The sequence below is a fragment of the Nothoprocta perdicaria genome, unplaced genomic scaffold (assembly GCF_003342845.1).
Source record: "Nothoprocta perdicaria isolate Ctin4 unplaced genomic scaffold, notPer1 scaffold_96, whole genome shotgun sequence".
In the NCBI taxonomy this organism is placed as follows: domain Eukaryota; kingdom Metazoa; phylum Chordata; class Aves; order Tinamiformes; family Tinamidae; genus Nothoprocta; species Nothoprocta perdicaria.
In genome coordinates, this window is record NW_020456265.1 from 923,605 (window position 1) to 950,835 (window position 27,231).

Consider the following 27,231-nt stretch of genomic DNA (forward strand, 5'->3'; position numbering starts at 1 on the left):
GGTGAGAAGAGATGCAATTTACAGAGGAAATCCTGATTTTTTTTTTCTGTCAGCATTCTTCTGATCTGCTTGATGTGATTTTTTATTGAATAGAGATTCAGGGAGATCTGATCTCTCTCTTGGCTAGCATAAAGTAAGAGGATTGGCCTGAAGATCCATTTGTGTTTGCAGACGTCCCTAGCTCTATATTCTAGTTCGGATATCTTTTTAAATGAAATCAGTAACACATATTTGCCACAGACTGCCTATCCCTGGTGAGATTTGGGCTTTTTTTTCTTTTTCTTTTTTGGCAAAGTAAGCACTAGATATGACAGATGGAAATCATGGTAGGAGGTCGTCAACTGAGTACATCGGGATCAGGAAGAGAGACAGAGTAAGGTTTATTTTCATGGACTGAGTATTTTAGTACTTTGCAGCAGTTGTATTTGCCTTGAACAGTTTGTATGATGAAATATTGAAGGTTTGTTCTGGGCTGTCTTTGTAGAACAGTGACTGCAGAGAGCAGAGTGACTGTAGGACTACTGCCACATCCAAAGAGAAAGATATCCTGGCTACATCCTTTCTCCAGTAGCCATGGAGTCTTCCCAAATATCCCCTTTTCTTAGATAAAGTTTCAAATATGGGTACTTTGTCAGGATTATATACCTTTATTAGCTTCTCATCTTACATTTGTCTTTTAGCGAGAGTCCTAAGTGCCTCCTCAGTGGGGTCACTAGGGAACTGACAGGTACCCTGCAGCTCAATTCCTCCTTTTAGGTTCCAATTCAAAGGCCAACAGACAGTGGGATCTTCACAGATCTGGGGCCACGTTGGAGCAGGCTCAAGAACTGTAAGAAATACACTRGTAGGAGGTTTTCTGCACTGGATTTCTATTACTGATAGCTTTTGAAGTCTCTACCAGCATTTTATACCCTTTCAAAGGMTAGGAAGATAGATGTAGCAACACTGAGTCCTGGGCTTTGTGTCCTAAATCCAAACCGTCCTCGAGTTTGACTAATTTACAAGGGYTTTAAAATCCTTTTGTGCCTTTTTTTCTTTGAATCCTGAGGGGAAATTTCCCTTAGAGGGAAATGTGAGCACAGTTATAGAATAAGCTGTTCTGGGGCACTGACAAGCACCTCTTATTCAACTGTTTCTAATTCATTTGTAAGATGAAAATTGAGCAGGGAATCTATTTTGAAATATCTGTCTTTTGAAAGAGTAAGATCTTTGCCTTTGCTTCATTATTCCTCACTACTACCTATTAAAAAAGCACAATTTCAGTGTAAAATTTGAATGAYGGATGAAATCAGTTGTTTGACAGAGAAACAGCTAGAGGAGGGAAGTTATRCAGGGCCAGCTCAAGCTTGTTCTGCACTAGGTGCTCTGATGCCCTTCCTCCCTGCGAATAGTGTCAGCCCTTTGCTCTCCTCCCTGCTCTGTCCCACACTGCTATTCCGAGGGAAATCTCAGCTTTGGTGACGGTGGCAGTGCTGCATGAGAGCACTTTGCTCTGGTCTTGGCCTGCAACTGTCGTGGCCTTACAACCTGTGTTTCTCAAATGACTACTCTGCAGAATTGCCCTGGAAATGCTCGAGTTGATGTAATAAGGGAGCACTATATAGGGATGGATCAATGACTGTCACCCCTAAAGCAGCAAAAGTCATCAGTGAGATGCTAGTAAAGGCAGTGGAACTCTTGTGCTGCTAAGGCAGCTGCTGGTCTCTGTATTCCCAAAACAGCCTGCCTGTGACCGGCAGCAGGAGGAAGGTGTTTCCCCCTCAGTCTGCAAGGTGGAACATCCTCCGCTTCACAACACTGTAGACATGGTTACTGCCCTTGAAACAGATTTTTGGTCATGTAGGAATCCTGCAATGATTTGAAGTCTTTGAAGCCATGACTGTTACATGCTTTTTCACAGCATCTGTCATGACTCCACTGGCAATGAGAAGCTTTCAATATTGCACTCAGTATCTGAAAAAAATAGCTCAGTTGTTGGTTTTTTTGCTGTAAAAAGAGACTAATGGAAACAGAAATTGGAAATTAGGAAAACAGGAAGGAGATTCTTCTAACTTTGATGATCTAAGTGTAATAAATTTTATACAGGGGGCGAGAAAATTGAACCTAATGTTTGGTTAAAAAAAATGCCAGCACAGTTTAATTGGGCTGTCTGAGTCTTAAATCTTTTTTATTATGGTGGTGCCAGGCAGCTCTGCCATAGTCAGATTAGATTGATTTTTCTCCTTTTGTTGTAAGCCCGTCTCTTCAGTTCATATTACTCTGCATTAGTCAGAAACGTGGAATAAAAGTTGCCAACCTCTATGTCCCTTAGGGCTCTCCCCAAACAGAAACCTTAGAGTTCTTGAGACTGTGGCTAGATATAAGGCTTTCAGTTGTGGTGATAAGGATAAAATTAGCAATAATAATAATTAGATTATTGCATTTAGCTTTTGCATCTTAGATTTTGTTTAGGCAGCTTGAATGACACAAAGCCTGTCCCATGGAAAGAACAGCAGGCAATTGCAGCAATGTTTCCTGCTCAACTCAACGTCCCTCATTATCTATCTGGAAGGCAAAAAATCTGTTGTGAGGGAGGCACAGCCTTAAACATTCATTATTTTTCTTTTGCTGCAGACCTTCTAAAGAAAAGTTGTTTGCCTGCTTCCTGTCCACAGCCATTGATTCCTTACACAGTTCTGCCTTCCCTTGCAGAGGCATAGCTGTCTCCAGTGGTTGCCACAGAATAGCTCCCACAGATATAACATAGAATTTCTTCAAAGGTGACATAGAAGAGCAATGCAGGCTGCCCACTGGGCTGTTGGTTTTTCAAAGTCATACAATCCTTCCCAGCAGTCAAATACTAGAAGGAGATGGATTTGACTTTACAATGTAGAATAATCCAGGTTGGAATCATATGATGCAAACTGCTGCTCCAAGTAGGGTCAATTAGTTCAGGTTGCTCTTGTCCAATCAGATTTGCTAGGGATGGGGATCCCGCAACCTTTCTGGGCTCCTGTTTCAAGTTGTCCACCCATGTGGTGAAAAAATTTATCCTGGTAACTAATAAATATTTCCCATGTCGCAACTTGTACCTGTTGCTATTTTGCACTGTCAGCCTGCACCTTCGAGAAGAATCTGGCTCCGTCTTCTCTGCATCCTCCTGTCTGTGGGCCAGACACCTGCGAAGTTTCCCATGAGCTTCTCTTCTCCAGACTGGACAGATGCAACTCCGTCTGCCCTCCTTATACCTCCAGCCCCTCAACCATCTTGGTGGCTCTGTGCTGGACTTGCTTCAGGCTGTCCATATCTTGTCCTGGGGAGCCCAAAACTGGACACAGTGCTCCAGAATTGGCCTTATAAATAGTAAGTAGAGACGAGCAGTCCCTTTGCTTAACCTGCTGGCTGTACCCTTACTGAAACAGTGGGCCAATATGCAGTGGGCGACCTTTGTCTTAAGGGCATATTTTGGTACGTATCATTCCCTCTCCTAATGAGACCTGTTGTTCATCAAACTACTTGGAACTGTATTCGCAGAGACTTTTACTCCAATGGATTTAGTGTGAGCAGCAACTTTCACTGTACGTGTGAACCTCAGCCCATTCATCTTCTCGGAAAGCTTGCAACTGCGGGCTGAGGTCAGCAGTTATGCTCGCCAGATTCCTTCCTCATGTTGTCTTTTACTTCTTTTATTCCTACCCTCAATTTGGCCATGTCAGGGACACGTTGGCCTCTCTTGACTCCTTTTAGTAACAGGTGTGAACTCAGTGAAACATCCCAGGGGCTCCCAAATTAGCCTTGGCCAGCGCACCGTCGCCTTCCCTCGCTGCGGCGGTGGCCTGCGTTGGCACTCAGAGCTGCGTGCCACTGCCCTCACCCCGTGCCCAGAGCAAAGCCTGGCGGCTGCTCTGCCTGGGGCAGCTCTTTGTACAGCCCGGCACTTTGAAAGCGTTTGCTGCTGGCAGGAGCTGAGCAGCCTCCAGCCTGGGGTGCTCTGCAGGACAGGAAAGCCCCTAGAGYGTGTGTGTCCCTTCCCACTGGTCACTTCTGAGAAGTTAATGAGGCCAAATCGAATGTTCTGCCTGGATTATTTTTTTCTGAATAGATTTTTGTCAGCTCTCAGAAATCTGAGGAAAGCTTTCTTGTAACCAGTGAAAGCTTTATTTTGTTGTTCCTTTTCATTTTCGCACTTTCGTGCTTTTAATGTTTCTTTAAATCATGCTTCTTTAGTTAAAATAGTTCTGAGAATGGAATATTTCAAATTAAATGCTCCCATTTTAATGAAAATCCTGATGTTTGAAGAAAAGGATTGTTCCATTCCACTGAAATCTCAGCTAATGAAAACTCAAAATCTGTCAAAACAGAAATATTGGGAATCTTCATAATTTGTTTTTAATCTATTTTGGAATGAGGGGAACAAGAGAGAGAGAATGAATGAGCAAGAGCACAAGCTCACAGGAGCTCTTTCTGCATTTCATATTCATTGCCTGACCTTTCTTAGAAGACCCTCTCCCTTTCTGTCTCTTTTTGCCAACATTGGCAACACAGATCTGGCAAGGTGAGGAGTTGAGTACCATCAGGAAAACAAGATGTGGGTTGCTTACAGGTTGTCAAACAGGGAAATGATTTTCTGTATCAAAACCAATCCTGTTATACTAAGCTATAGTTAGTATAATAACAGCATTGCTTAATTGGACTTTAGCATCTAACATTAAATGACTTGTTAAATTAATCTCACTGTTCTAAGCAGAGAACATGCTGCATTGAAATGCAGCTATTTTGGTAACAGATTCTCAAGTTGGAGCTCTTAACTGCTGTCCTCACTTAGTTAAAAAAAAATAAAAAGAAAAAAAAACAAACCCAGCATATAAGCTCTTTTATAGGCCTGTCTTTTTAGAAGGTGTCAGGCAGGTTTGTTGGCCAGCCTCTTTCTCTATATGCAGGTCAGATTAATCTTGCTAGGAGTTGCAGATACAGGTCCTGAGCAGTTCCACATATATACCCTGAAATCAGTGTCTACATACTTAGGCTCAGGTGCAGAGTCACTAGCATGGTCTAGTTGGTATGGTCTTGGTAGTCAGGTCTTCTTTAGTGTTCAAGGCAAGTAGTCCTCTGAGCCCAGCTTTCCTTGATGGTTTAACTAGAACTCAGTTTCTTTCTACTGGTAGGATGGTGAAAAGCAATCAGAGCACTATTGAGAATCTGAGACTGCATTTGCTTTTCTCTGAAATACTATAGCTGAATGTAGAAGAGATCACTGCAATTCTTAGCAATTTGTTTTTGCTGTAACCCTGGGAGGACTCCCATGTAATGGCCCCAGGAAACCCAGAAGCTATACCATAAATGGAGTTTTTACTGCTGGCAGCATCTTGCTAGGATATAAAGCATATGGTTGTAAGTCTTCTGTGTCTCCTTCATGTCTTTTACGTATCCAGTGGGGTTAACTGCAGTCCATAGCTTTGTTCTTTTTAATCTGTCAAGTGCTGATTTTGAATTTGTGCTTTACTTAGCAGCTTTTCTTGCTGTTGTTTCAGTCTTTTAGGTCACTTTTTCTTTCTCAGTTAACTGCTCTGCTCAGTTCTGGGAAAACTTTTTCTGAAGGTGAAGGCTCACTTTCATCAAAAAATGATAAAAGTTTTATAATTTAGAGAGGTCTCAGTGTAATCAGAGTGTAATGTAACATGGTTATAAATCATTATATTTCAAAAATCATCACAATTCAGTGAGGCAGAACAAGAGGAAAAAATATTACGTAGCTGGATGTAAGTAAAGACCAAAGTGAAAAGTGAAAAGATGTTTTAGMAATATTGGCAAGAAGAGATTTTGTCAAAAATATTTCCCACAGTTTTGAAAAGCAGGCTAGTTAAGTAAGCTTCACATCCGAAGATCAAACGCCACTGAACAAGGTAATTAACATGAAAGAATCAGTTCATTTAAGTACAACTTCCAGAGATGAGAAGCTGCCTTGACTGAAATCTGTGTTAGACTGGGTCTGCATCTCAGGTGCTCAGCATCTTTGCTCTCCAAATAGTAACACTCTCCAATGACCAAAGGCAAAAGGCCAGAATTAGAAATGACAGTTTTATTCTTCTCTTTTCCAAGTCACTTGTTTCAATTCTGGACCTTCATTAACTTTGTTGAAAGACCAAGTGGACAACCCAAGCACAATCAAATAAATAGTCATCTTTAACAGTGCTCAGAGATGTAAAGGGCGCTTTGCTGCCCTGCAGGACTTCCCTGAGAGGAGTGAGAACTTGATTTTCGACTATGTAAGCACGTGAAAAAATGTTCCCTACATTAATTCTACAACAGGAACCACTTGACCTGGGTAACACTGCTATATTTTTTGCCTGGAAACATCCCATTGGTCTTGTAAAATGGATATCTTTGTGGTGAAGATTACATGGGCATGAGAGACACACAATGCTGCTCAGTGTAGCTCATCCTCTCCTTTGGTGCTCCCCCCAGTAAAACACAGTTATCCCTGATCTGGATCTAAATACCTGAGGCCACTGCAGCATCAACTTTGCAAGCTGTGCTGGAAGCAGCAGTGTTCGCTAAATTTATTGCAGCTGCAATTTTAGAGATACTATTCAATTACAGGAAGACTCTACCAGTGGTGACTGGTAAGGCCTGGGCTGGTCAAGGAGGAGGGAGCCAACAGGGTTACAGGGACAGCAGGATCCAGCACTGAAGCTTTGGGATCCTGGCATCCTCTGGCTGCCAAAACCATATATGCAGCAGATCACAGAATCAGAGAATGGTTGAGGTTGGTAGGGACCTCTAGAGATCATCTAATCCAACCTCCCTGCTCCAGTAGGGACACCCAGAGCACGGGGCACAGGGCTGCATCCAAGCAGGTTTGGAAGATCTCCAGAGAAGGAGACTCCACAACCTCCCTGGGCAGCCTGTGCCAGTGCTGGGTCACCCATTTCTGTGGCAGACAATGTACCAACTTTCCCTTTTTCAGCTCCTCCAGGTCTCAGCTAAAAAGCCTGCATCTCTCTGGGCCAGGAACTATGTTATTCAAGCCTTGCCGAGAAGAGCATGTCATCCAGATGATGACGCGTAGCTGCACAAATGAGAAGGAATGGTGAAAAAAGATAAAAGTGTGGGCATCTCTGMTTGTCATTGGGCTAGGAAAGAATGCAGCTGACAGTGAAGGTCTATGGACTGGGCACACAAGTTGAAACTCTGCCCTTTCCATACACTCAGACTGACCTAAAAAGGTTTGCAAGGCCACAAGGTACAAAATGAAGCTCTTCTACTGAAAATTTGATTTGCATTCCCAATAGAATTATATAATAATCTTCATTTACGTATAAGTGTTTTTTAACAGAGAGGAATTTCCAATACAGTTTTTAGGGATCTTCCGATCTTACACCATATAAGTTGCCACTTGAATCTGAATATTATATAAGAAGAGATGAGGAAGGAGCTGTAGTTTTACAGAGCTGAGCAACTAGCTAGTAAGAAAGGAACAAAGGATGGATAATGGACTATTACCAAACACCTTAAAAAATGTTTGTATTAACATTAATTAGAATGAAGCTATCGAACAAAATGTGCAATTCATTTCCCTTGTTTTTCCTGAAAGTAATATAGACTTTTTTTTTTTTTTTAATATGTGTAATCAGATTTTTTTGCCATTTTGCCTTTTGGTTTGAGTATTAAAAGGCTGCAATTGCTTTATTTAAATTTTGCAGTCCCCATCCCCTTTGCCAAATAGACTACTCTTTTCCCTCTGTAAAGGCAGCTTCCTAGAAGAAACATCCCAGCAAAAGAAGGGTGGCTTTCTCTGCTGGCATTTCTAACCCTTCCTCATGACCACAGCAGCTCATGCTGACATTCCTCATTTTCTATGTTAAGAATTACCAGCAATCCTAAATGAAAATGTGAGCAATGAACACAAGCAAAAGAGAGTGTTGGCAAGTGCTAGGGAAATGGGGATATATGAGTAGGTTAACCTAGATATTTATGCCTCATGCTTTGCGGTATAATTAGAACACCAAGGGAAGATGCTACAACTCTTAAAATAGAAAGAAAAAAAAACGAAGGACTGTATTCATTCCTAAAATGATTATGATCCAGCTCAGAAAAGAGACTATTCATTCTGGCTAAAATTCACCCTTTCTCACCCTGGTTAAAACGCATTTCAGTCTATGTACTGGGGAACAACAACATAATCTACATTCACCATTTGCCTTGTAGAAACACTTGCATGTGAGAAATTCTGATTCCTCTGAAGAGCAGTAGAAAAATTCTAGTGAAAAACTCCAGACCGAGCCTTATTTGGAGAGAAAGAGCAAAGTCTGCTGAGAYGTTTTGAAGGGTTGGAGCAGCAAACTTCCATATTAGAGTGTGGTATTTGTTAGGATCGGACAAGGCTAATAGGTAAAACCAGCAATTCTTTAGGATGGGAGTGAAAAGGTAATACAAGAGTCACTCCAAGGGGGTAAGGCAGTGAGGAGCAGAACAGCTTTATATGATGTTTGTCTAGTCGATAGCATCACTTAGTATGTAAATAACCCTCTATGTGAACATTTTATTGCTTTCCACACACATTTTCCACAGCTGACAAGCCTGTTTGTTTACACATCTATAAACCATTCTGCAAATACTGCTCTCGCAAGTCAGGAATATAAAAGCCCAAATGTCACAAATATAAATGCACTGTGTTATAAGTTTAATTGTAAAATTGAGTGTATGAGCACAAAAGTAGCTAGCTTTGTTGCTTAATTTTTGATAGTTCAAACGTGTGAACCATTCTTTTCCCTCCGGATACCGCTTCTTTTTTCCACRTTTGGATTTTGAGGGAGAAGGAATTGCCAGAGTGTCATCTGCTGCTCCCTGCTGGCCAGACACAACTCTACAGGGTTTGGGGTTCTTCCTGGATAAAATAAACAGAAATACTTACTACTACTTTCTTGTCCTGAAAAAATGCTGGTTTTGGCATATTAATTCAGATTCAGAGCAGGGATTTGAACTAGGCTACTTGCAATTCAGGAACTGTGTTAGTACTATGGACTGTTCCAAGGCACTCTCTCCTTTTCTTTTTTTTTTTTTTTTTCCTCTCTGCTTCTCAGTTTCTCTCTCCCCTAACATTTCTCACTTCTCCACTTCACCGCTCCAGAACCCACAGATTTTAGGACTTTTTACTCTTGACTTTTATTGTACATTTGGAAATTTCATTTTTTTAAAATGACTAGTTTCCTTATGTTCATAAGATCTCCTTTAGAAATAGATTTCACCAGGAGAAAAGGGTTAAAAGTTTCAAGTATATGGCTAGGAAGAGGCTGTTAGGAATATGRTTAAATATGCTAGTTGTTAATTTTATATTTAAAAAAATTGGATAAATTAAAGTGCTTTTTAGGGGAAACAAGTTTCAGGATCCTTGGGCCCTAGAATTTTTGTTGGTTCGAGACAATCATCTGTTCAACATCCTTCACAATAAACATTCATAGTCTAACAAATCACTTAACTGGTCTTTATAAGGCAATATGGAAGCAGTTCTTGGTTTTTGATTCTTTAACATAAACAAATATTTTTAATGTCAGATATCAGATTGTGCTGAACCTAGAAAGGCAGTCTTAGTCCTATTCTTTGCTTTCCTGTTCGCACATTTAYCCTTAATGTTGTGACTCTGCTAAGTAGATGGTGAGACACTTGGTGACTTTTAGGTCCAAGAATCTTCACTGGTTTCGGGTAATTTTTCAATGCCACTGGGCTATTTTGACATACACGAAAAAGAGCACAACTGCCTCAGAAATGGCTTCCCTATTAAAGGTGAATGCATTTTTAGGTGTTACAGAATTAATATGGTTTCTCATTTCTCACTTGCCCTCCTATCTGCTGTTAGCAGGACAGAAAATGGAAGAGAGGCTGTTGAAGATGGAAGTAACCGGTAGGTCCTCCAGATACAGGAACTTTTGGTTGGATTTTTGCCCATCCCCTTTCCTGAGGGTTCTCCAGTTGCTTCCCAGCAGCCTGACTTATTTCACAGTGCRGAGTTGTGCAGAGCTGATCTCATCTAGCAGCCTTGAGGAACGGCGATATGGATCTCTGAAGCAGGAGCTGTTGGGTCTTCAGCAGAGCCGCGGACGCTTATGGTGAGGGCTGCAATAACGACGCCTGTGAGCAGTATAGGACAAGACCAAACCCACTCCTCTGCCACTGGGAATTTTACACACTTAGGAGCATTCCATGAGTAAATCGGCATGACCAGGCCTGCACAAACCTATCCAGTTCTGGGAGTAAACCTTTGCATGAGTGTTATCCATGGAACCCAGAGGGACCTTTTTTTAATGTTGTTATAAACAAATATGGAAAATTGCATGTCAGAAGGATCCATAACACACTTTTTAAAAAATTTTAAAGGGTGTCATTTTAAGTTCTTGCTGATGCTATAGGAAGCATACACATTGGCTTCATATTTTGTTGGAGGTGTCTTGGTGAAGATTTTGCCCTCAGAAGTAATCCTCATCTAAATGTGACTAATGAAGGTGTAGTGACATTCCTTAGCTTCAGCTTCAATACTTTTTGTATCTTTGAACAATGTTGGAAGATGTGATGGGTAGCATGTTGCTTGCTCTCTGTCGCTGGAGATGGCTGCTTACAAGCAACTTTTGCTTCTGCTCTCACTCTACCTGAAGTGTGAATACACGATGGCCTAAATTTGCTTCACTGTTTGCCAGAATTTACCTAGAAAATATTTTTAAAGTWGGAAAGGAAAATGGGTAGTTTTAGTCGGAAGTTTGCAGGTTTTAAAATCACCACATCCAGTCCCTTTGTTAATAGGGACTGTTTTAACTTGAGTTTTGCCAGTCTGAGCAATAGCCCTCTCCAGGGCAGGCTGATAATGCCTGGTTGGAAGAAGTGATACCAAAAAGGAGCCCAGAATGTGCATGAATGTGAATGGGAGGTTAGGGAGGAAGTGTTAAAGAGGGAAAAGGCTCAGAGCTCAAGAAAACAGGGCTGTGTTTGATGCTCTGTGAGTGTATTGTCTTTTGATGTATTTTTGGTAAGATCCTTTTTATACTTCTACCACTTGACAATCACTTTTCTGAAAAAAAAGTGTTCAGTAAACCTGAAAATATCCCCTGCTCTTTGGGATGTTAAGTCCATTTATTTGTGTATTTCAGAATTTTCAAAATGGTTTCAGCTAACAAAGTGCAATTCCCCCATCATCTCACCCAAYGGTGATGCAGATGTTTGAAACCTCTGTGCCTACTGCATGTACCAGAAACAGTAAACATTTCATCTCTTTGATTTCTCTTCAGTACCACCTACTTCCTGGAAAATCTGGAGGGCTTGCATTTACCACTTCAAATTCTCTGCCAAGTTCCCTTCAATTTCTTTTGCTCCATTTTTGTCTCACACGTTTATTATATGGTGACAAATGCAGTTTTCTTCTGCCACCACAAAATAAGATGTGTGAAACATACACACATGTTCTAGTAAGAGACTGCTCTTTATTTCCTGGCTCCAGTGGCAAAACATGAGTCAGGGTTATGAAAACTGTACTGCTGTGAGGGATGTATAACCTGCATCCTCAAACTTTACTGGCTTTTGCTAAGGTAGCAGAGAAAAATAAGCAAATACAGTTTCTTCATTTTTTTCATCAGTATTTTCTCCTTCCCCAACACATATTGTTTTCTTTTTTGTTTGTTTCCTGGTCACGATTACCCTCCACTGATTGTATTTACTTACTTTAGAAACTGATGTTATCATTGACAAGAAAAAGAAAATCCCTAAGCTGAATATATCAGCACTCTGTCTGAGAGAGGTGCAGCATTTTTAGAGAAAGATTCTTTCTTCTATCTTGATTTTAGTGCAAACAAGAAACATTAGTAGTCCATTTGCCATGTTTCCCAAGTGTTTTTTTCTCTGCATCAGCTGGTATCTGATGTCTACTATATTATGGTATATAATGAGTGGACAGCCTTCCTGCAAGGCTCTGGTGACATAACACACCTTGTTAATATATACCAGTTTTAAGTTTTCTGTGCACGTCTGCAGAGTAGAGGGAGCCTCTGTGCAATACAAAATCAGACAAATCTTTTGTGAACTAAGATGGAACAGGCCCCAAGTTAAAACAAGTTAAAACAAAAACAAGCAAACAAGCAAGCAAGCAAAGCAAACAAGCAAACAAGCAAGCAAGCAAGCAAAAAGAGAAAGGCAAACACATTATCACTTCCTACTGGATCCAAACAGTGTAGGAATTTCATGGTGGAAATATATATACATCAAGCAGTTATTCTGCTGTTTCCCATGGGTGATTGGAAGCATCAGGAACCATGGTACTTCCGTGTTAGTTGCAAACAGAGGTTTGGTTTTTTATCAATTTATCCCATAAAGTTCTAATGGATGAGTTGCTCCTGCAATAGAACGACAAATAACTAGGTGACATGCTGTGAAAAAAATTTGAAAATGAGAAATGCTTTCCCATTTTCCAAACCGAGCAGAAACAACACTGATTTCAGTAGGCAAGGTGGAACAGACAATTAAACTGGACATGCTTTTAATTTTGAAGCTAAGCAGATAATTGATGCCTTTTGCAAATGTAATGACTGTTGAAGTGATTCCTTTAAAGTGAAGCAAAACCACTGTTCTCCTTTCTAAAATCAAAGCATTTACCTTATACAAAGTATAAGAAATGTTACCTGTTGCCTCCACCATTCCTTCTAGGATTACAACAATTTCTAGCTCCTCTTTGGGCAACTGGGCTTTGGAAATCTCCCAGAAAGGACTCTGCTGGTTAATTTCATGGCTGATGATCAGTGGTGAAACCAAAAAGAGACGATCATCCCCTGTGTAATAACCTACGTTGATATCTGTCTGGTTGAGTGGTATAAATTCCCCCTCCTTTGTCTGTTTGGATTTGATCAACTTGGCTCGTATTGATGCCTCTACAATATGTGAATTCCTAAGGTCTCCTACTCGGAACATCAGACACAGCTTTCCATCCCGCATGGAAATAACTGCGTTTGTAGAGAAAACCAAGGTTTCTGCCCTCTTCTTGGGTTGGGATATTTTCACAAACATGCAGCCAACCATGAAAGCGTTGACGATAGAACCTAAAACAGACTGAACTAAAAGCAGAATAATTCCCTCGGGACACTTGTCCGTGATGACCCGGTAACCATACCCAATGGTGGTTTCTGTCTCGATTGAGAATAAAAAGGCTGAGACAAACCCATTGAGGTTGCTGACGCATGGGGTCCACGTGCTGTCCCCTATATGATCCATATCTCCTCGCACGTAGGCGATTAGCCACCAGATCATTCCAAAGAAGAGCCAGGTCACAGTGTAAACCATGACAAAAATCAACAGGTTGAACCTCCACTTGAGATCGACTAAAGTAGTGAAGATGTCAGTCAAGTAACGGTAAGTCTCTCTGACATTCCCATGGTGGACGTTGCATTTCCCATCCTTCCTAACATACCTCTGGATTTTTCTCTTGGCACATTCTTTGTTTATATTTTTTGGCAGATCCTCTCTAGCTTGTTTGGGCAACTTTGGCTGATGAATAGTGACAGGGCTCTCTATGTCCTGCTCCATTGAGTCTTCTTCCAGTACGTTAGCTGCCATTAAAAAAACAAACAAACAAACAAAAAGGCAGGCATTATTTTTCTTATTATTTCTCCAAGTCAACACACAATTTCTTCCTGTATTGCTGGCATCAATTGGCTATTAATAAATCTAATCATCATCCTTGTTCTTTGCTTCCCTATCAGATGTACAAGGCAAAAGTGCAAATGGTGCTGAGCACCCCCTCTTAGTTTATTACTAAACAGAAATATGTTGAAGGAAAACTGTTTCTTGCTTCTTATCTTATTTCCTATCTAGAGCCAAATTTAGATTCTGCAAGATGTGTTCAAACAAATCTCCCCCCCACACACACCCTTGGGATCTTCCCCAAATCCCCCCCTTCACAATTTAATAAATGAGATTTCTTATGCACCAAGAAAGATCTTCTGGGAGATAGCACAGATATAAATGAGGAAATGTATTTGCTTGGGGGCTCCAGTCACCAAGAAGAGCAGAGAAAATGAGCTATTTTTTCTATCAACCGCATTGCTATGGGGAAAATATTAAATAAGTATAAGTAGTTTTAAAAACAAACATTTTTTTTTTTTTTAGAAAGAATCAATCCTGCTCTTGTGGAAGAAAAGGAAGGCTTTAGTGAAATACATAGATCAAGAGCAATTCAAGCATATTCATATATAAAATCATTACCTTACTGATATTGAGATGGGGAAATGTGTGACCTTCTCCCAGTAATGTCAAGCGTACACTACTTTAGAACATAATTTAATTTTAATTCAATATACCYGTGGCCTTTAATGCAAATATACCTTTCTCTAACGATACTGTGCTCCTCCATAAGTGTCCACAAGCCTTTAAAAACAGAAATGATGGTAACTGCCTTGTTTTCATTCTGTTTCTCAGCCTTTTGAGATAAATTCATTACTTCATGCAGTTATTCCTTATGTGCAAGAAAGAGGAGTTTTCTGAGGAGAGTGGTCTGATGAGATGCATTTTGCAGGGGCTGAGGATGCAGTGAGGTCATGAGCTCAGTGAAGAAACAGGCACCCGGACCCACAGGAGCGCTTGCACCAGTAGTGTGGGTCTTCCATAGAGGAGTGCCCAGGGAAGGATACAGGAACCCTGGCATGCAGACCACTGCTGCTGGGGAAGGCCTGGGTTCTTCTGCAGAGAGGGAGAACTCTCCTGGAGGAAAGGCATTGCAACTTGAAGGACAGCCTGGTCTCTCCTATCAATGTGAGTTTTTGGAGACATGCAGCTTTTCACCCCTATGGAGAAAGATCACCAGTCCCTGTAAAGTTTTAGAGATCACCCAAACACCCAGAAAAAAAAGTGGTTTAAAGGGAAATGCCTCCCTCTGGCCCATTCTGCTGACAGCTATGCCTCTGATCAGCCCCATAGCCTAGCCACTGTTAAAAGAAAGGGTTGGAGGCTGGCAGCAGCATGACCCCCGATGGCACTTTTGTGCTGCAAGACTGCACACTCCATCCTGTGTCATTTATGCAGTTTGCTACTGTGTCTTAAGAGAGTGTTATTGAGGTTGATTGCAGTGGCAGCACTTAAAGACATGTTCCGAACCAGTCAGTTCTGGATGAACTTATCTCAGTTGGTGACAGCGTGCCTACTTGGATTATCACTAATGCTATGTAATGTATGATGAAATAAACACAATAAAAAGGCATTTAAGGAGCTTGTGAGGCAGACTTAAGCCAAAACCAGAAAATTCAAAGACAAAGCATCACACTTTATGGTTAACTCCCTATTGTGCCTAAGGAAATTTCAGTCCACAGGAACTACCACATCACTGCAGCAAGAGACCCCGCACACACTCACAAACAACCTAGGAACCCTCAGGCCCACAAGGCTTTAATACAATATATTTTAGACTAGTAATGTTAGTTTAATGAGGATCATTATATTTAAAGCATTGTGAATATTTGCTTTCCCTTCCCAGTTGGAACCTGGCGTGAGTGCAGAGACAGGGTGCAGGCATCTGCTGTTGCCTCAGACGGCATGCCTCACTTCTGGGCTCTCCGCTATAGGGAAGCACGTCCTCGAAATCCCTGCCTGAGCATCAGCCCCGCAGAAACTGCAGAGCCTGCTAAAAACCACCGCAGCTCCTCCGGGAAGAGACACAGGTGCTGATTTTATTAATGGCATCAGAACAAAACTGAAGGGACGTCCTCATTCAGGAATGCTTACCATTCACATGCTCCAGCATGTAGCCTGCTTTGTAGCAGGGGAGGTTTTTTTAGGTCTTTTTTTTTTTTTTTTTTTTTTTTAATGTAAAAGTAATTAATTAGCAATTAAGCACTTCGTACTCCTGTAGCAAATTTCACCAGTGCTTTCAACATGCTCTGTATGATGCTTCTTCATCACAACCACCTTTATCTGCCTTTTACCATACGTGAGCTGAGCTGCAGGTAGAGATTAGGGCTACATTTTCTCAAGGGGCCGCAGGTTTGGTGGCAGGAGCAAGGGGCCTCTGTTCCCCTCAGCACACAGCAATGGGCTGACACTTTCACCCTAKGTTCCCTTCAGAGATCTGCTCTTCTAATGGGTGCGCATTTTCTCAGCATAGAGAGGTTGTGCCTGGGCTGAATCCAATCTGGATATGTGAAAGGACAGCTCCTAATAGCCCAGCCCTGTGACTGCATTTAAYCTAAACCTCTCTTGGTATAGCACTTTGCTAACACCCTAACACCCCTGCAGGCATTTAAACCTCTCTGGAGGTATCTAGCTATTTTGTAAAATTTTCAGGGTCTTTACAGAGCTGCCATTACTCAGATATTTAGTTTATTTCCTTTAGTCCCCCCCTTTTTTTTTTAAGATCAGTTTTTCAGTCATGCTCTGTTTGTCCAAGATGCCATCTTACTGTTTCTCCCACCCAAATGCCCCTATTGTGAGACCCAACAAATACCTGCACGAGGAGGCTCCTAGATCAGAAATGCAGCTGTCACCCTCTCCTGCTCTGAGGTCTTGCTCCAGAGTGAAACTTGGGAGCAGCAATTCCTGAAATAAGTGATCCAAGGATAGTGCCTCTGTGTGTTTCCATGGAAATGCTTGATGAACAAGTTTTAAACACATGGCAGGATCCCTGTTCACCGCTGAGGCTGAGGAGCCGCCAGATATTGACTTGTGCCTTTGCCACAAAATGCTTTGACTAATTATATTTTCACTTGGTATCAACCCAATTAGCTTCTCCTGTTTATTTCATTTAATTCTCTTTTCAGTTATGTAATGGCTGTCATGATTCCAGGAACTGAGGAGTGAATAGCTGCTATCTCACTGGAGAGCTATTTTTTTCTCTCTCTGGTTTTCTTCAAGGCAAATGTACATATACATTTTATTAACCTGCAAAGCAAAAAAGCAAAAAAGCAAAAAAAAAAAAAAAAAAAAAAGCACTCCTTCTGGACATCTCCCTTCTCTTTGTTTGAATGCAATAGCCACATAGTGATAGTGTGCTGACTTGAAGTCCCTTAGGAAGGTGCAGCCAACGTTCAGGGGATTTCAGCGACTTGTTTCATTTTCTAGCAGATAACGAGAAGGAGTTTTCATAAATAAGTCCCTGACTGGTTCAGTGTGCTTCACTGTGGCAGTACTTTGTGTATACCTGTAAGTTAAGTATGCCCTGGACTATTCTTTAGCATAGAGACTAAATGAAGTGGCACAACCCACGTCCGTACTATTAAATTCCCTTTGCTTCCAAAGAGGGGTAGTCTCACACAGACTTCTTATTGGGAATGGTCCATGCCCCATGCTTACACCTGAAATGTAGCCAGGAATTGTGTGCACTTGGCTCTGTACTGGCCAAAACCATGCTAAGGGCTTTTCTAATAATTTTACTATGGAGGCAGTCAGGTTCCAGTGCTCACGAATATATAATTTTGTAATAAAGATGCAGCCAGCGATACTAACCTGGTCTTGCCTATTCCAGAATGGTCTTGAGGAGACACAATCCAATTTCTTTAAGCACATATTTTACTTAAAGTCTGTAGAATAATGGGAATCCCGTGTCAACATAGAACTAAAGGCTAGCTGTTTGGGAGATGCTCTCATGAGCTTCATGGCTGTGAATACAGCCTTTTCATATCATTGCTAATTTCAGCATTTTAGCACTTGTAATTAAATATATTTGTAGTTTGGTAGTGCCTCACAGATCTTGTCATTGTGCTATACAAATTAAAAATGGATACATAAAGTGCATGTCTCTCTAAGTGAAATGCTCATAGTCTGTTTTTGTCTGTATATTGTAATATAATTGTCCTATTAAGGATAGTCTGCAAAACAATTGAGAGGTCCAACAGAGACTACTGCAAATGATAACTGATCATTTTGGAGTATGAGGCTGCTATAGAAAGTTGAGTAAATGTTATGTTGTAATTTGGCAGATTAATTTTATCTCATTTAACACGTGAATAGTTTGTATGCAAAAGTATCAAGAATTCCCTAATTTAAAAAACATGGTTATTGTTCTCATGAACTTTCTTGCACTTACATAATTTGCAATCAGACTTAGTTTTAAATATGATTTCTATTTGCATGTAATTGTCTACTTTCCCRATAGGATGAGGATAACCTTTTTAAACTAAGCAGCTGCCGAAGGTATTTGCATTTGTAAGGTCCAAGTTTGCCTCTTTTGAATAGTCTTCAGCATTCAACTCAAATTTGGTGTGCTCACAAACCATCCTGACAGTGGACTTATCTGTGGAGTATTTGACAGTGYCAGGTGAATATTTCTGTTCCCCATCGTCCCTGTAAGATTTTTAGCCTTTGACATCAGGAAAAAAAACCAACCAAAGTACAAGGAAAGTCCGGCATTGTTCAGTTTCCTGTTCCAGGTCTGAGTCTTTTTATTTTTTTACTTTTTGTTTCTGTTCTTCCTTGCCATGTAAAAAGAAGTGAGACAGAGGGAGCAGACAGGAAACCTTTGAAATGCGTTGCCTGATCTCTGGCTTGTTTTAGTCACTGTTTCAGAGCTTTGCAAAATTAGCTCTGATGAGCATTGAGGGCACAGGGACAGATATTCCCTGAGTAGAGGAGGATTCGCTTCTTTGATGAACTCAGACTGTACTGCTCTTACTGAGACAGGCAATCCGTCCTGGGAAAGCATGTGTTATTAGAAGGTATAAGGCTGAAGATTCTTATTTACCGAAAAATTAAGCCTTTTTTTTTTAAATAACTATAAGCAATCATTATAATTCTCTTCTGAATATCATTTTACGATCTTGTCCTGCACTGTTGAAATCAATATGAGATCTCTGTTCACTCAGCTGGGAACATTATCTGGTCTTGGTTTGATGTTCAATAAACACTGACTTGTCAAATTTCTTCAAGGACCAACTACTTATTTGCACACACAGAATCATAAATATGAAATTAAAAGCAGCATGCTTGTGTTTTGAATTTATTTTAGGAGCAGTTTTTACCAGAAAAGAAATGCAAATTGAAGTGTGTTTATCATTGGAAAAGTGACTGCAAGGATTATACCTTGTTTTTTCACACTACCTGCTTCATTACTGCCTTCTAATCCAACTTGATAAAAATAACTTGCTACTATTTTCATTTCTTTTAAGCCTGTACAGCTGCAAGAAATCAGCCTGAGTAACACTCTGCCTCCATGAAATACAAACATTTCCATTCATTTCTGATTCTTGGCCCTTTCATTACTGAGGATGGAAAATTATGCTGATATATGATTTGAAAAGAACACTATTCCATTTTCAGTAGTCATTTGACCTTGTAACTTTCATCTTGGATTCTCACCAATTCTGATACAGAAAATACCGCTAATGGATCCAGAATGCTGTTTTCATATCTGCTCTACTAAGTGAGCTACACTGAAGCAAAGGGAAGGCAGATAGCCTAGGTTTTGTTACGTATGGAAGGCAGTGTAAAAAGATTACAGATTCTGAACCTGCAAAGATGCCTGGAAACATTTGACTATCAATATCTTATTGGAGATGCTGACATACATTAGATTGAATCCAAACTGTTTTCAGAAGGTCATTCAGAAGGTTCTCCTGAAAGTCTGTGCAGCTGTGCAAAAATCCCTTGTTTTGGACCCCAGTGGCTACTACTGACCAACTTGCACGTGTAATGAAGGAGGCCAAAGCCTAGGGTGCTTTCTGAGGGCGCACTTCAGAGTGGTCTAGATGCTGTTCTTCTGAGCAGACAGACTATATCTCTCTGTAGGCTATTGCTAACACCACATAAGTGCTCTGGCTTGGGGCATGCACACTTTCATTTGCTATATTCCCCTGGGTAGCCCAAGTTATCTCTATCACAGGCTATGTGTTCAGTTGACAATTCTTTTTGATCCTCTCTGGCAGATGGTCTATTATGCTTGCGTAATACTCAATACCTCTTCACGCTCACTCCTCCTACTTGTGTTCCCATGCTCCTGTCTGAAAGAAATAAAGCAAAGACCTTTTCACCTTAAACTGGTAATGAAGAGGAAAAGCTGGGAATGACAAGCCCAAAGAGCTATCAAGGGGAGACAAATAGCTGTCCTACCCAATTTTGGGGAGAACTGAGCAACGAAGACTAAGCTCAAAGTGATGGAAAAAAAACAGTGGATAGGCTAAAAATCTTTGTCTGCCAGACAACTGAAGTCTACCGAGTGATAGAATCAAGATGTCTGGCAATAACAAGTGTGCAAGCTTGTCATTAAAATCAAAGACTCTTATATAAGAGTTGTTCACAGCAACATAGAAAGAATTCAGAGAGATATCCTACCTCTTTYAATAAAATTAGATTTTAACCTCTGATGTGAAGGGCATTTACCTCCTTTTCCTAAACACTGATCCCTGCTAGAAGACCAATTGCAAGTTTAAAACATAATCAGATGGGTATCAGCAGCAGAAAGCATAAGAAAAACATCAGCTCAGACCAGATATACAATACAGGTTGAAGGAAGTTGAACACAGTCTCACCCTCAGCCATCTGGCTTTTGAACTGACTCCATCTGGAAACTGATGAGCTAAGATCAAGGGTGAAGAAAGACATAGAGAAAAGAAAATGATAAAGGGAAACATTACAGATAAATGAGATCCTAATCTGTTCCTTAAGCCTGGTCAAATTCTGAATATGTGAAGAAGCAGAAGCTGCTGTGATTTTATTATCAGCTGTATCTTAGTCAATGCACCTTCATGGACTCCCTATGTCCATCAGCCTGGGCACTGGTGCAGCTCTGGGGCCAACTGTGTAAACCCTGCCTKTCCACCTGGAACGGGCAGTGACAGGTAGGTGCTCACCTCTGCTAACCTTTAGCAGACTTATGTGACATTCCTTGAGCAACTTTATTGCTGACTGTAGCCGTAGGCATGCAGTCTTCAAAACGTGGGGACTTCAATGCATGGGACTTCAAAATGTGTCTAGCCTAYGTACTGCCCCAAAGCAGGACCCGCAAGGTGTCTTGTTTAGGGGAGATACACACTTTGGTGATGACAAGATGCCACAACATGTCTAGCCAGTTTGTTCCAGGCTTCCTGATCTCAGTCCCCCTTGTCTGATCCACAGTCAACATACAAAGCAGCCTCTCCTTGGAAGTATTAATTCTTCCGAGAAGGTAGGAAAGATATGAAAGATGTATTACTGCACCTGAAAAATGCATACTATGGTTACCGCTGCAGCTAGCAGCAGAGGAGAGTCAGGAGAAGAGAGAGCTCAGGTGCTTCATCCCGAGTTGCACAACCTGGCAAAGTCAGGTCTTACACCGTTTCTACTATTTGCATGCAGCAAAATGACTGACAGCTCCTGGAATATGGATCATTGCTGTTTCATAGTGCTGACGGGTCTTACTAGCTGCAAATGCTCATGTGTAAAGCCACATGCTTTACATCAGAAACCTCTCTGTCAGATGAATGTCACCCTGAGTTGCCATTAAGCATCATTGTCTGATATGCCCCTTGAGAGACTTCTTTCTGCAGTTACTTTCTGCCAGTTAATGTCATGTGGCGCTAATGCCACAGTTTTTGATTGTCAATTGTTCAACATTTCCTGAGAGATATTGTTAAAACTGAGGTGTTCATCTCTGTGGGGTGTATCTGGAGAAAGAGCAAGCATGAAGGAAACACACTGACCTGAGTATTATCAATGCTAAACTGCTGGTGTTTACATGCTCTAGCTGCTGTACAGTTATGTAAGTGATGTATGTTCCCAGTGGTAGCTCTTTTAACTTTAAAATCAGAAATTTTCAGGTTAGACGGGACCTCTAGAGGTCTCTAGATCAAAGCAGGACCTGCTTCATAATTATATTGTGTTACCCAGAGTCAAGGATAGGAATTTCCCCAGTCTCTCTGGGTCTGGCATGAAGGCTGCATTGCTTACATTGAGAACATTGTTTCTTCATATTTTAGTGAAATTTTCCTTGTTGCAACCTGCGCATTTGTTGCTCCTTGCTATTTCTCTGCGCATTTCTGAGTAGATTCTGTCTCTATCAGAAGACAGAACCTTTTGATTCTGTCAGAATCTTCTGATTCTAAGGCAAAAATGCCTTAGCTACTGACTTACAGCTCAGCCTTCATGGGAAGTGATGTGAGGGTTGGTTAAATCATGTCTTCTCCACATATTTTCCCTTCTCATTGTGTGGAAAAAAATGAATGTTTTTTAGCTTTGTGGGCAGACATGAGGAAGAATCTGGGGAGAAGAAGAACTTTCTTCTCATGCTTTTTTTTTTTTTCCTCCTAAGTTTTTCCCACATTGAATGCTCTACAAAACATATAGATCAACTGAACCTGTCTGGCTGCTACCCTGTGCCATGTGCTCTAGGTGTCCCTGCTTGAATAGTGGGGTTGGACTAGATGGGCTCCAAAAGTCCCTTCCAGCCACAACCCTTCTGTGATTCTGTGTAACATTTCATATAGACAACTGAACTATTTAATCCTGCACTATAATGTCACTAACAGGGAGTGCTCCTGGTTGGTTCTGGAAGCTGAAGCACAAATAGAAGCTTAGCTGGCCTATCCAATGCCAACTATCCTCATGTTTAAATATTAGCATGCTGCCTACCTCTGCTTGGCCCATGCCAGCTGATGCTCTGAAGCAAGCACTTCCCTGCCTTGTAATTTTCTGTTCCCTCCCTTCCCTGGAGCATGGGTGTTTCCATTCAATTTCTCATCCTTGGGGCAGCCAAACACGGTTTCGCCCGCACTGCTGAACAGCCTTGAGACAGCTCTGTGCCTGAATATTCAGACTGCTTCCTGGGCAGGTGTTGGCTGCTGAAGAGACATATCCTGACAGCTTGCTTTGCTTTGATCAATGAGCTATCATAAATACGCAGCTTAGGAAGAGTGGAGAAGAATATTTTTGTCAAGAAGAAAGAACTTGATTCAATCAATATGTCCTGAAGCCAGTAATTTAGGCAATGAGGTAAGCCTGCAGATTGAGCTCAAGGCTTTCTACTACTTACCTACTGGAAGGGGCAGGAGACGCTATATATTGATCCAAACTGTGGAGACAACAACTTACAGAGAGGGGATCTGAGATGACTCAGACTGGTCGCTCTGTAAAACATCACCTACACTGACTAATCTTTTCCTAGTTTAGGATGTCCTTCCACAAACACACAGCTCTGGTGCTCTGGGCAAGTGCCTGTTTGTGCTTTCCTGCAAAGCGGACAGATTGCTGCTTTGCAGCTGATACTGCACTTCAACAACCTGCTAGTGAAGCCAGACTTTGGGAGAACAGTTTGAAAACCAGTAACAAAGATGAGCTGTTTGAGCTGGAAAAAGATCGTCTGTTGGTAGGGTTGTGTTTTCAGGAAAGGTGCACTGCAGAGAACAGAGTGACTTTGAAGTACAGATAACTCATTCTTTCCCTCTTGTATTCTTTAAAGAAGAATGAAACAAAAAAGTCACAAACTTTCTTCCTTAAATTATGWTTTTTTTCTCAATATCTATCCATCTGTACTTCAAACAGGTTACTCCCAAGTCACAGATGTTGCTATTACTGTTGCATGGAAAGACTGGGAGAAGTGAAAAAGTCAAGAACTTTAGGTAATCTCTAGCAATGGAGATCTCCTCCTCAATAACTTCTTTCCAGTCAAGAAAAGATTGCAGTGGCTTTTGCTTCCAGAAAACAGATATTTCAGCAGAGCAAGGCACTTCTCCTTTACAAATACCAGGCAGGTTTTAATTTAACTTTTTGCACTCTTTTGAACAGTAACAAAGAAAAAAGCTAAAATTATTTTCCCAGGTGCTGGGGAAAATACGTTTCTGTGACTGTGTCTGTCTCTTGTGATTTCACATATACGTGTACCACTCTTTCGTTGTTGGAGGCGAGTGACTTTGTTCTTTATTTTCACCTTGTTGACTTTTTTAGCTGGCCTGGGAGGAAACAGAAGGGAGCAAAGCAAGCTGCTGCTGCCAGCTCTGCTTTGCTATTCTTATCCATTACTACCTGCTATTACTCTTGTAGCAGAACCAAGAGGCTTTGGTCAGGATAGTGCCTGTTGGAAACGCGTGGAAAGGCTGAGCTCTAGAAAGCTGAGGGCACGTTTTGCTGCATCCCACAGGATGCATCTCACCAAAGCTAGTGGTGCTATCAATAAGGTTTTATCCCATATCTGTGCTTATCTGGCCTAGCATACAAAGCAGTACCAAAACAGGGTGTCTGCTGTTTAAACATCAAGGCAAAGTGGGAATCGGGGACAGCATAGAAGCAGGAAGCTGCAAAGGAAGCAGAGAGCCCAAGTAAAGGGTGGTGGCCAGTATGTGCTGTTTTTGTTACACATCAAAGGTTTATTGGGTGGATAATGCTTCATTTTCCAGCTATGAGTTTGTTACGCACTCCTAAATCTGACTGCACTACTGATTCTGGTTTTCACTTAACTGCAGTCAATAAGGCCACCCATTTTTTACTGAGCAGCCTGGTAGGAAATAAATGTTGCTGCACTACATTTTTTGCAAGGCAGAGGCAGCATTGCCTTATAACAGTCACCCTGACACTGATAAAATCAAACTCTTGCATCCAAATGTTACCTCAGAAATAATGCTGTCTTGGGCTGGCCTTCTTCCCCTTCACCATCCCCCCATTTTTGGTCATTTTTGCTTCTAGTAATCATTTGAGTTGTTTCAACAGCTTCCTTTTATTTTTTTTCCATCCTGACCTCTTTCGTTCCTTGCTTCATTTGATCTTGGATTCTGGCTGCTTCCTTTAAGCTAAATAATTAGGCCATCGCTAGCTTCATCAGCTTTCACTGCCTAAAGAAGTCATGGAGAAAGACTAAGATATATTTTCTTGGAACTTTCTTCCCATTCCTACTCCATGCAGTTTATAGGTTGAAGGAAAATAAGGTAAGAAAACAGCAAAAAAAAAAAAGAGGCTGAGAAATAAGCATAAAGTGACATTTAAAAAATAAGTTTTTTAAAAAAAATCATCATTTCAGTCGGGTTGATGTTTTGCTTCAGGTTGTGATACTGTGATAACTTGGAATCGGTAAGAGTGGAATACTTCAGCCACTTCCTGAAGAAATGAGCCTTATCCATCACTCTGTCTGGCCGGCTCCCAATCGCTTTTAAACTTTTGGCTGGTATTTAGGTTTTCAGATTTGCTTTAGAACTTCAGCTAGAAGGAAAGGTAGATATATCAACATTTGTCAGTGGAGTCTCCAAAATACTAAATACCTACCAGGGTCATGATCTGTACAAGATGGGACAAAAAGATATGTTTTTTTTCTCATGAATCTTGCTGGTCCCACAGTTACCCAACTAAATGTTGAATGTATTTTTTCCAAATAGCTATTTACTGCAATGTCCCTGTGAGGTATCTACATAAACATTGCTCCTGCTCTATGTGGAGCTAGCAATTGTGTAGGCTCAAGTTTGCCAGCAGCAAGAGCACAGCCACAGGCTGCATCTGTCTGAAGMACCATATCTGATAGAGGGACTTTCATGTTCAGCAGTTGTTTTGCTCAGGAGCATTTTTCTATACCCACAGAGAAAAATGGGGGCAAGAAAATAAAACTAAAAATAATAATAAAAAAAGATGTAGTGAAAACAGAACCAAAGACTAACAGAACCTACTTTTTTGGTCTTAGTCTAGACTTTTCTTTCTCTTTGTTTAATTTAAATAAAACCCCATATACCCTTGCTGCAATGACCATTATCTACAACAGATTTTATACCCATCCATATATAAATTTGTTAAAAATAGATTCAGACAAATAACATCTCAGACTGTACAAAGACTGAAAATATGTCAAACACACAAAAATATTTCCATGTCAACAAATAGTAGCTTTCTGTCCTGGAATAAACAATTCAGTAGTGTCTAAACTACCATTTACTGTGTTATTTTACTTAAGCTACAGAACAAGTTAAATAGGTCTGTAAGCATGTTAGAAAAAAAAGAATCAAAGGCGTTGTTGTGAAATTGCTATAATTGACTATTATCATTTTCTGTATGGAAATAGGTAGCAAAAAAAGAATTGTAAGCACTGAAACATTTTGCAAATTGAGTTCAATTTGGCAAATGGGATTTGCCAAAATGCTTAATGAGGGAAAGGACGTTTAATTTCAGACTTTTCAAAAGSCGTTTTGTCTGTAAAATACTGAGGTCGGGGAGCTCAGCATATATATATTTTACCTTGCTTTAGAAAATTCACAAAGTTGTTCAAATGGATTCAACAGCCTCCAAATTGGGGATTATGTGAAAGATTTTGTAATGGTTATTTCGAGTTATGCAGGGATTTGCTATTTATTTCTCTTTTTTTTGTTAAAGAGTTTTCTCGATTTACTTAGATGTGTTTACCCATATTTCTTTCAGTCTGGCTGAAAAAAATCCATCATTTATTCAGATTCCAATGAACAAATTGCTAGATCATCATTTTCCTCTCTAAAACTAAGAAACTCTTGGCTCTAAAATTAAAGTATTTTGAGAGATAACTTGACTTTCAGGAAAGAGCAGGAAGACCTGAACTTAATGACATTTGATACTGATTGCCTGAATATAGAGCTTAATACAAAAATAAAATCCTAGTGTGGATTTATTTTTTTTATACAGTATGTATGGGTCTTTCCAGAATAGGATGAACTGGTATTATGGGTTTTTTTTTCCTTTTTTAATAATAATCGAATTTGAGATGGTACATTAGCCTTCAGCCAGCACAGCACACACATCTTTTCTGGAGCTAGCAAAGCTCAGCATGAGCACAAATAATTCAAAGCTTTCGTAGTCTTCAGATGTCTTGAGAGAAAAGAGTAGCTCTGCTTTTCACATACCCCTSATTTGTGTAGGGAGACGATCTGCCTCTGAAATGTATGAGCTATCTTGTAGGAATTTGCACATAGACATCAGAAATACAGAAATGGCCTTGTTAGAGCTGCTCTATGAAGCAATATGCTAGGATGAAATGAGAATTCTGTGTCTTTTGCAGTCAGGTACATGTAGTGGGGCTCACTTAAAGAAATGCTTGATAAAGGAGTTGACCTTTAACAGAAACGAGCTCCTGTGCAGTAAGCAAAAGTATTGAGCCTGTGGAGGAGAGCTTTTGATAAATGAATAGACTGGTAACAAGAACACACTTTCTGTGCATCCTAAAGCAAAATTAAATGGAAAACTGAAATAGTAAAAATAGACTGCTCCAGAGCCGCTTTCCATGCATGAAATAAGAGTGGAACATTTGCAAACAAATTAGGTGTGTGTTAGACAGGTTTCTGTTGTTTAAAACTAAYTGAAGGCTGATTTGTGAAGCTGAGGTCAGCA

At 40.6% G+C, this 27,231-nt stretch overlaps 1 protein-coding gene across 1 annotated transcript in view; it reads right to left on the bottom strand.

The window, feature by feature from the left end:
• KCNJ6 (potassium voltage-gated channel subfamily J member 6) overlaps positions 1-27,231 on the bottom strand; it is a 104,771-nt gene that overhangs the window by 24,421 nt on the left and 53,119 nt on the right. Inside the window, exon 2 of the mRNA XM_026053055.1 lies at positions 12,639-13,559. Coding sequence (XP_025908840.1) covers positions 12,639-13,559 — 921 coding nt within the window. The remainder of the gene's footprint in view (positions 1-12,638; positions 13,560-27,231) is intronic.